The 10461-nt window shown below is 41.5% G+C and overlaps 1 protein-coding gene across 1 annotated transcript; it reads left to right on the plus strand.

Annotated features, from left to right (window-relative positions):
- The first annotated feature begins 2132 nt into the window (after positions 1 to 2132).
- On the plus strand, positions 2133 to 8908 carry maff (v-maf avian musculoaponeurotic fibrosarcoma oncogene homolog F). The gene is made up of 3 exons (XM_037690762.1): positions 2133 to 2247; positions 5231 to 5323; positions 8057 to 8908. Exons 2-3 carry the CDS (start codon positions 5291 to 5293, stop codon positions 8498 to 8500), a joined length of 477 nt encoding a protein of 158 aa, XP_037546690.1. The 5' UTR covers positions 2133 to 2247; positions 5231 to 5290; the 3' UTR covers positions 8501 to 8908.
- The last annotated feature ends 1553 nt before the right edge of the window (positions 8909 to 10461 follow it).

The raw sequence follows: 10461 nt of genomic DNA on the forward strand, positions 1-10461 counted from the left end.
TATATATATATATATATATATATATATATATATGTATGTATGCATGTATATATATACAAGAAAAGGTTGTTAATAGAGAGTAAAGCATTAGAAATTAATGCAAATGTGCCTTTTTTAAAATGTGATATTAGTTTCTTTACTTATTCAGAATCAGAATCAGTTTATTATTGCCATGTAAATGAACGAGGTTCACAAACTAGGAATTTGCTTCGACATAAAGGTGTGAATAGTAATAAAGTAAAATAAAGTAAAAATGAAAACATTACATAAAACCTGTGTACACCCATAAATAAAGTAAAAATTAAAACATAACATAACCATGTGTACACCCATACAATAGAAAACAATAAAAAAATCTTAGAAAACAGTACAGATGGAGTATTCAATTATAATACAGATGTAATGTGACCAAAGCAGAAATTATGAGGTAGCATTATGAGTGTTCAGGAGTCCAACAGCAGAGGGGAAGAAACTGTTCTTATGGCGGGAGGGTCTGGTCCGAATGGACCGAAGCCTCCTGCCTGAGGGGAGTGGTTCAAACAGTCCGTGTGCAGGGTGAGCAGGGTCAGCTGTGATCCGACCTGCTCGCCTCACAGTCCTGGAGACGTACAGGTCGTGGAGGGATGGAAGGCTGCAGCCGATCACCTTCTCAGCTGAGCGCACAACGCGCTGCAGTCTGAGTCTGTCCCTGGCAGTGGCCCCGGCGTACCCACCGTGATGGAGGAGCTGAGGATGGACTCGATGATGGCCGTGTAGAACTGCACCATCAGCTTGGCCGGCAGCTTGGCCTTCTTCAGCTGTCGCAGGAAGTACAGTCTCTGCTGGGCCTTCTTGATGAGGGAGCTGATGGTCGGCTCCCACTTCAGGTCCTGGGTGATGGTGGTGCCGAGGAACCGATAAGAGTTCGCAGTGGTGGTGGGGGTATCATTACAGGTGAGGGGGGTGGGGGGGGCAGAGGGGCTGTGGCTTTCCTGAAATCCACAATCATCTCATCATCATTATTATGTTCAGTTCTATTCAGTTCAGTTTATTATTCACTTTATTCAACTCCAGATGCAGGAAGAGAGTCACCTGCATCATGAAGGACCCCACTCACCCAGCACACACTTTTTGCCCTGCTCCTCTCAGGTTGAGGAGCATTACAACACTAGACTGAGGAACAGCTTCTACCCTGAAGCTGTTAGACTCATGAATCTCTAATCAGAATAATCACTGTGAAAAATCACATCATGTTGCTGCTGATCTGTTTCATGTTGATGTGTTCATGCGTGCTCATCTGCTCACACAGACTCATGCTCATGTTCGTACTGCTGTTGGACATAATGCTTTTAAGATATTAGTGCTTAGTGTATATTTAGTTGATGTTTTTCTTAGTTCATATCTTAGATGTTATTGTTGTTTTTCTTTTACATTTTATTGTTGGATGTAACTGGGACTCTGTGTACATAATAAAGAATCTCTGATGTTTTGACTGAGTGGCAGAGTGTGTCAGCCTGAAGATTCCATTTCTCTTTTTTATTTTCCATTTAAATCAAACTCACTGGTTGTTTAATTGAAGGCACAAATAAAGCTGAAACTTGAAATAACAACTAAACAGTCTTAACACAGCTGAGATTTTGAGGGGATAACTAACTGAAAGCCCCCATGATTAAATCCTCCAGCCACAGGTTTTTGGAGCTGATGTGACCTTTGTCTTCATGATGCACAGTTTTGTGCAGTGAGCAAAAGTCCTCAGAGGACAACTTTAACCATAGCAGGACTACGATATGTAAGTATTTTTCTTTTATTAAACTGCGTAAAATGTATGGTAATCTTTGAATGGGTTAAAATGTGAGAAAAAATTAAACCTAAGCTCTGAAAGCACGAGGCCTTAGACTTAGAATGTGTGTTCAACAAATTGAAAACAAACTAAACACAGTTTAAGGGCGTGTCCTTGTCCTAAAACGGCCGCTTGTAAACTCCAACGCCTTTCCGTGCGCTTTTATCTTCATCCTGGCGCGTTCCTGCTGCTGGGAACACGGAGGGCGGTTCTGGAAAAGTTCTGGGATTCCTTGTTTACATCCTCCCAGAGTAAAGCCGGGGGGGAGGTGGGTGGGGCGATCACTAGCCCCGCCCCACATTTTTTCGGCCTGACGTCATTGTCGCTTGTGTTTTTTATGAATGAAAGAATCCAACCTCAGAGGGCAACAGTAATTCCGGGAAAAGGCGGACTGACATTTTGTCGCCGGAGACGCGTCGAACCAACAGGTAAATTCTGTCTTGTTCTTTGTTTTCCTTTTTTAAACATACATTGAGTCGTTACGCTGTAATTCAGCGGTAATAGCCGAACACTGGAGGAACGAGGCGCCCGGGCAGCCGAGAGAACAGGCAGCTGTTTACTTTAATCCCCCGATAGCTCGTTCATGCTAGCTGCTAACAGTTAACATTTACTAACATATGTAGACGTGTATGGCCATCTTTTTATCTTTACCCGCGTGTTCTTTGACATTTAAATAGCCCACTTACTTATATAGCGTACCTATATGTTTTAGGGCGTTTTGGGGGCTTATTTAAAATGTAAATAGCCGTCGGAAGCACAGTTGTGACGGCTGTTTACTACAGCGGCAGCGTTTTCTGTCCTTAGCTCGTCTCCGATTAATATGTCGCCTTTTAAAAAGAGACGAAATGTGTATTTTAATAAAACCACGCGTGTTCGTGACCCAAGTGTTAATTATACAATCAGTAGATATTATATTTTTAAAGAATAGGCGCGTTTATCAGGACTGTCGTGGTGCGTTCACTTGTTGCTCGCCCCCGCCGGTGTTGCTTAACTTTGCTTTAATCCAACAAAGTGGTGGCTTTTAGGGAAGCAAAGGCTCGAATGTGGTGAGTTGTTTGGAAGGAAACCGTGCTGTTTTTGTGTTGTTCTGTGGGTCTGTTGTCGCTGTCAGTGTTGGCGGAGCTAAGCAGAGGTTTTATTGCTGAATCACCATGACTTTACGAAACAGCGGGTTTACAGCCCGTCTGCCGGGCAGGGTGGACGAACTACTGACTTCTTCCTACGCCTTTCTGGAAACCCATCTTATCTACAACAGCTTGACGGGTCTATGAAGAAAGGTTTTGTTTAGCTTAGGTTTGCTCACCGCTGAAGCATGAGGATTCCGACCGGGCCTGGCAGGCTCAGACCCGGGGGAGGAGGAGGCCGGAGGAGTCTGAGGTTTCCTGGTCAGGGGCCGGTCCCTGAAGTCAACAGGGACATTACAGAGGATTACAAGTTACTTAAAAAATGTAACAAAACATAACTCAAAAGAGCTGCAGAAGAACCTCAGATGTCTGCAGATGAGGATTATTAAAAACGCAATGACAGCTGCTTCAAAGTGAGGGTAGTTTTTATAAAAATGAGACTCCAAACTGAAGCAGACGTGAACTGAGACAACCAAAACCTTAGAGGCATAAAACATTTCATTCAGTCTTCATGTTTTCTGTTGTAATTTTCAAAGACCTTTGTCCAAGTATGCGACTAAAACTGTTATGTCGTGTTATATGCAGGTATAATTTTTATTGTCAATATGTTACTGATAGTTTCTGAGTCACGTGAGAAGTTTTAAGTCAAAACAAAGAGATGCTCGGCTCTCTAATCCTAAAGCAGGTGATAAACTACCCTATTTTAAATATGAATAAGTTATTCTGGTCCAAAAACATTTCAACTAAGTAAACGTTTAGATGAAGTGATGAATGTCAAAACTAGAATTGAAAGTTTGGAAAGACAAGGGAGATAAAATTGAGTTAAAACTACAGTACTCGGTGCAAACTATGACATCAAACATTAAGGTTATTATGCACTAAATAAAATTAAGTCGTTTTAAACGGTTCAGTATTTTTCCATGTATGTTGATACATGATTCTGAAACGTGGGTATGCGCTCAGTGTAAACAAAGCACATTTTTTACAAAACAAAGCACATTTTTTACATACAAAAATTCCAACAAATCTAAGTACAAGTACCTAAAAACTGTCCGGCTTTGTCATTTTAAACAACTCTTCCATAGATGTCACAACTGTTGCCCTGTTTTCAGTCACTTCGGCTGTTTCTGTAGGCAAACAAACACGTGCTGAATGGCAGCTGGTCACAAACTTTGGTCACAAGTTTTTGATTTAAGCACTCAAGAGGAAAAAAATAGCACGTTTCTTACTTTATAACTGTTATTTGATATGTCTTCATGACTTTACGATGAGTTCCTTTAATAACCAAACTGTTTCTCAATCCAAAATGGTTCCTGCAAGAAGTCATCTTGTCTCAAATGAACAGAACAAAATCCTCAGAGTAGCTCTGGGTTTTATTTTTATGTCAGAATAAGAGTCAGGATCACTTCCTGGTGACGTTTTTCTTCTCCGCACATCAGAACCAAAGCATGAGTCAGTGAAAAGCCTGTTAACTTTCTGAGGAGAAACTCCAGAGTTGCAGTACTTCAGAAAGTTAACAGGCTTTTCTCAAAGCAACATGGGAAAACACCCATGTTTATGATGCCAGTGAAATTTGCTGACCCTGATTAACCGTGTGTCTTTTCATCAACATGCCGCTTGTTGCCACTTTTTGTGGTCCCACCATCTCTTATGATGATCATTGAAGCTGAAACTGCCTTTTTGTGCTGAATCACTTGAACGCAGCACTGAAGGCGCCAAGACGTGACTCGGGGGAGAAGAGATATTGTTTTAGTTTAGTTAGCCCACTCAGAGGTTAGACTTTGATCCCACGCTACAATATCTGTGAGCTGACCTTAAACGGTGTGTGGGAGGTCCTGATGCTATCTGTCAGAACAATAAGGGGAAAACATTACAAACTGGGTTGAGTGGTTCTTTACTCGTTAAAACCAATTTTTAAATTAGACATTCAAAGCTGTTTAAGAGTCTGGATATTCCCTAAAAGCCACCGGGCGTGTTGGACCTTGTAAAGGAGCGCTTTAGAACCGTTGGTGTTGAAAGGAGGAAGTGTTGGGGGTGAATTGGTTAGGACACCTGCTTTGAGCAACCAGAGGCCAGACACATGATAACTTCCCCCTTACGATTCCAGCAAACAGAAAGATGTTTTCTAACACTCCTTTTGCTCTCGTATCAAGGCACAGAGTTAATGAGGAGAGATGTGTGGGCTCTTCTCTCGACTGCGCATGACTTGTTGTCTTGTGAGCAAATGGTAAGTGTCATGTGCAAAAACATAACTCATTTCTGTTTTTCTTTCTTTCTTTCTTTACAGAGTGTTTATTTTTTGTTTTAACTGGTGCTTTCTGTAAAAACAACACAAGTCAACTGGATCATGACGACAGAAAGAAACAGCAAAGCCCTGAAGGTAAAACTCATTCTGCAACTTTGGACTACTACAAACAGAAGCTTTAATAAAAACTGATGTGTATCTATAACATTTATTTCAAGTTGCAACAAATACCACCCCTTTGGTATTTTTTATTTTGTTGCTTTACACCCTGGGATTAAATTATAAGTAATAACTTACATAAAGTGCTTCAGATTGTTTAAATTAAAATGAAGAAAAAAGCTTATTAAAAAAAAAAAAAAAAAACCTTTCTTAAGATGTAAAACTAAAAAGTAGTGCGTGCAGAAATGGAGTTACGTCAGAATGGCTGACCACAGCACAAATTATGCTGGCACAGCTAAAATTGTGCCACCATCTTGGAAGGTGCTACGGGGTGTCCTTAGTTATTTCTGACATGGCAGCTGACCATAAATTCCATCCATCCATTATCTTTTAGCTACTTCTTCCTTTTTGGGTAGTGGGGGTCACCAGTGCCCATATCCAGCTGTCACTGTGCGAGAGGTGGGGGACACCCTGGACAGGTCTCCAGTCCATCACAGAGACACATAGAGACAAAACCATTCACTCTCACTCACACCTAGAGACAATTTAGAGTTACCAATCAGTCTAACATGAAGTTTTTGGTCTGTGGGATGAAACTGGAGTATGCAGAGGAAACTTTTGCAGCACGGAGAGAACGTCCCGGCCAGGATTTGAACTGGGGCGACTTGCTCACTGAGAGGTGGCAGCTCTACCAACAGCACCACCGTGCTGCCAGACCATAATTCTTTTAGGAAAATAAAAACAAATTCGTCCAAATGGCCAAATCTTTACCATTAATTGTTCTATCAGAACCTGTACTTTAAAGAACATCTACCATCTAACTGAAAACACACTGCTGTCAGGATATATTGTCTTAAATAGTACACTTTACTATACAAAACAAGTATTGTATCAGTCTAAGTTGAATTAACTACAGAAACAGGAGCAATCCTGAAAAAGTTCAGTCTTGTACCAGTCTAGCTAAAATCGTCACAGCACAGTAGTAGAAGCGCACCACTGGACAGCCTTTTGGCCCTCCTAACCTTTGCTCAGACTTATCGGGACGCTCATTACAGAATATTAATCTCCAATTTTCACAATATGCATGACATATGTTTATTTAAGCCAAGTCAAATTTATTTATAAAGCACATTTAAAACTGCAGCTGTTACCAAAGTGCTTCACAGTAAGATCAAGGCAGTAATTAAAAATACTAAGATGTAATTTAAAGCATCAAAAATAAAATCATGAAAACACATAAACAATGAGAAACAATGAAAAAGTAAATCAAGTCACACTGTGTTAAACATCAGTGAAAACAGGTGAGATTTTAGGAGAGATTTAAAAACAGGGAGTGAAGCGGTCTGTCTAATGTTGAGGATTGTTCCAAAGTTTAGGGCCAAGGACTGAAGAAGCCCGATCTCTGAGCTTCAACCTGGTTTTGGGTACAACCAAAAGCAGCTGGTCAGATGATCTCAGAGCCCGAGAAGGAACAGATGGTTGAAGTAGGTCAGAGAGGTATGAGGGTGCAAGGCCATTTAGACACTTAAAGGTCAACAGGAGAATCTTAAAATCAATTCTGATACATACAGAGAGCCAGTGAAGGGAGGACAAAACTGGTGAATTATGCTCAAACCTACGAGTTCCTGATAAGAGCTGAGCTGCAGCATTTTGGACGAGCTGGAGACATGAAAGAGTGACCTGACTGACCCCAACATAAAGAGCATTATAGTAGTCTAGTCGGGTAGTAATGAAGGCGTGAACTATTTTTTCAAGGTCAGATCTGGTTGACACAGACTTGAGTTTAGCTATCTGCCTTAACTGAAAGAAACATTCTTGTAGAACAGAGTTAATATGTTTATTAAACTTAAAGTCAGAGTCTAAAACCATCCTGAGATTCATAACAGACTGCTTAAGATATGGCTCGAGACAGTCAGGAACAGAGACAACAGTAGAGCTAGATCTAGACACAACTTCAGTTTTCTGATCGTTGAAACTTAAAAAGTTTGAAGCCATCCATGTCTTAATGTCAAGACATTTTAACAGAGGGTGAATTGTGCATGAGCTATTTGGTTTTAAGGGCAGATAAATCTGACAATCATCAGCATAGCAATGAAACAAAAGACCATGTTTCCTCAGGATAGACCCCAAGGGGAGTAAATATAATGAAAACAGAAGGGTTCCAAGAATTGAGCCTTGCAGGACACCACAGGAAAAAGGAACTGAAGCAGATAAACTATTACCAACATTAACACAAAAACTCTACTCCACATACGTAAAACAAGACTATTTCTATGCACCTTTAGACTGATGATACAGCAGGAAGCACAAGGTGTTAACACCAGGTATGTGGTTTGAGCTTGTAAACAGTACAGAGTGATGGGAGGAGCAGCCAGCAAGATGGCAGCCACACATCTAGCCTAGAGTCATCTGTGGTCATTGCAGTTTGTCTCTATTTATTTGGTCCCAATTATTATCCCCACTATCAGCACTCCACTAGTTTAAGGAGAAACGGTAAATGTCAACTTTTTCCCCATTTAACAACATTTATCTGGAGTCTTCTGAGTAGATTTTTTTATTTATAATTAAAAAAAAATCTGTTTAAATTCCAAGTTGTAAAGCAATAAAGTAGTCGGATTACCAAAGGGGGATATTTTGAAGCCCACTGTATATTCTTGCACATTCATTGGTTAATTTCTTGTAGTTCACTCCTCTCCACCTCTTCTGCAGGTGAAGCAGGAATGTGGCGAGAACGTGCCCATCCTGTCAGACAGCGAGCTCATGTCCCTGTCCGTGCGGGAGCTGAACCTCCACCTGCGCGGCCTCTCCCGGGAGGACATCCAGAAGCTGAAGCAGCGCCGCCGCACCTTAAAGAATCGCGGCTACGCGGCCAGCTGTCGGGTCAAGCGCGTCTCCCAGCGAGAGGCTCTGGAGCAGCAGAAGATGGAGCTGCAGAGGGAGGTGGAGCGGCTCGGTGCTGAGAACGCCGGCATGAGGAAAGAGCTGGAGGGTCTCGGGGCACGCCTGGCTGCCCTGCAGAGGTTCGCCCGGGGTCTGGAAGCAGGAGGGGGCAGTCTGCTGGCTACGGCTCCACGCCTCAACACGGCCTCGGTCATCACCATCGTGAAGAGTCCGTCCCAAACTCAAACGCAGAGAGAACAGGACCCATCTTAAAGAGCTGCTAGAACCAGACTGGGGGCGGGGTGTATAGGTGGTCTGTAAAGCAAATACAACACATGTAGACATGGATATGCTACACACACATACACACACGCAGCACAAAGGCAGAACAGGAAGACTAAATAAGTAGGAAAATACTAAACTCGTCATCTGCATTGTGCCTTTTCCACATTACGATATGCAGCAGCAACTCGCTTCACTGCAGCAAGGTGTATAAGGTTGCCTAGCAACAACAGCTTAGTTTAGTTTCTTTGTAAAAGGACTAGGAACACCTGAGAAGTCATCCAAGACAGGTGTGACCTGTGCAGTTAAATCTGACTCGGAAAGAGCTTATTTTTTATTTTTAGCACTCGCAGTTGTGAAAGGTTTAATGTGAGCCAGGCGTCGAGCTCCTTCACCGAGCCACCTGAGGGGCAGACGGCAACGAGGTGGACTCTGACTGAAGCCAAGTTACTGCACATCTTTACCGCTCGGCAAATCCATCTGTGACGCTGGTGCATCACTGGTGCGCTGCCGAAAGGCCCCAAGGCAACGTCCTGCTAACAGCAGGGGGGCATCAGCGCCTGATCTTCCTCATTTCTGATATTAGTACAGCCTCTGTGTCTCCTTACATGCAGGTGGAGTAATAACAGTGTGAACGTTTATGAAGCATTCACACTATTGTCATCCATTTTTCTTCCGTATTGGTTTCGGTGCAATTCTCGTCCCGCAGTTTTCAAACTATTTCAACAAATCATAAATCAAAACCTTCAGCTCTTTCAGGACAATCCTGCTATGACTTTTGGTATTGGTGCAACTTTAGCTTTTTCAAATATTTAGTCTTTTCTACCATGTTTTTCTCATAGAAAATGAATTGAGCTCATTTGACATCCTTCAAATCTTCAGATCTATTTTACTGCTCCTTTCACATTTTGCCCTGCTTCAGCTTCTTTCAGCTTCCTTCGGCAAATTTTAACTTTTTTTCAGCTACTTCCAGCTGGGTTTTTTTTTCAGCTGTTTTATGCTCCTTTCAGGATCTTTCTGCTAACCACAACATTTTTGTGCTTCTTCTAATTTCTTTCTGCTAATTTCAGCATGTTATTCTCCTTTCAGCTTATTTCTACTAGTTTCAGTTATTTCAGCTATTATTTAGCTGTTTTTATTCTAATTTTAGCTTTTTCAGCTAATTCCTAATTTTTTGCACTCATTTCAACTTTTTTCAGCCTAATTCAGCTACAATGTGCTCTCTCCGATTCCTTCTGGTAATTTAAGCTTCTTTCTGCTTTTTTAGCTGCTTTTCATCTGTTTTTTGCTTATTTCAGCTTTTTTCACATTTCCATTTTTGTGCTCATTTCTGCTTCTTTCAGCCTAATTAACTTCTTTCTGCCATTTTCAGCTTGTTATGCTAGTTTAAGCTATTTCTACTATTTCAGCTACTATTGAGCTGTTTTAATGCTAATTTTAGCTTTTTCAACTAATTCCTCATTTTTAGCTCATTTCAGCTTTTCCCCCTTCCTTCTGGTAATTTAAGCTTCTTTCTTTTCAGCTACATTTCAGCCATTTTTTGTTGCTAATTTCCAAATTTTTGTGCTCATTTCTGCTTCTTTCAGCAAACGTGTTCTTTCTGCTTCTGCTAATTTAGGCTTGTTCTTCCACTTCAGCTACATTTCAGCATGTTTTTTTTAACTAATTTCAGCTGTTTCTCATCCATTTTGGCAGGAAATACATTTTCTGTAGATTCTATTGTTGTCTTCATCACTGATTACTCTGAGGGTAAAAACAGACCCACCTGCTCTTGTTTGAAGTTCAGAGTGATTCAGAGCTCACCTCGCTTACATCCACAGAGTCGCATTACTTCCGTCAGCGCAGTGCCTTAAGCTACAGGAACCTCAAAGGGAAAAGACTAAACCAGAATCGAATCGCTCCGTCTTTCACGTCCACACACAACTTTCATTGTCAAGTTGTTCACGTTTCAA

Source organism: Nematolebias whitei, chromosome 17 (assembly GCF_014905685.2).
Source record: "Nematolebias whitei isolate Nwh7 chromosome 17, NemWhi1, whole genome shotgun sequence".
Lineage (NCBI taxonomy): Eukaryota > Metazoa > Chordata > Actinopteri > Cyprinodontiformes > Rivulidae > Nematolebias > Nematolebias whitei.

Bases quoted from the DNA above. Each gene is read 5' to 3' on its own strand.
- maff (XM_037690762.1), top strand. From the start codon at position 5,291: ATGACGACAGAAAGAAACAGCAAAGCCCTGAAG. The intron at 5,324-8,056 runs GTAAAACTCATT...CCTCTTCTGCAG, and splicing joins GAAACAGCAAAGCCCTGAAG to GTGAAGCAGGAATGTGGCGA.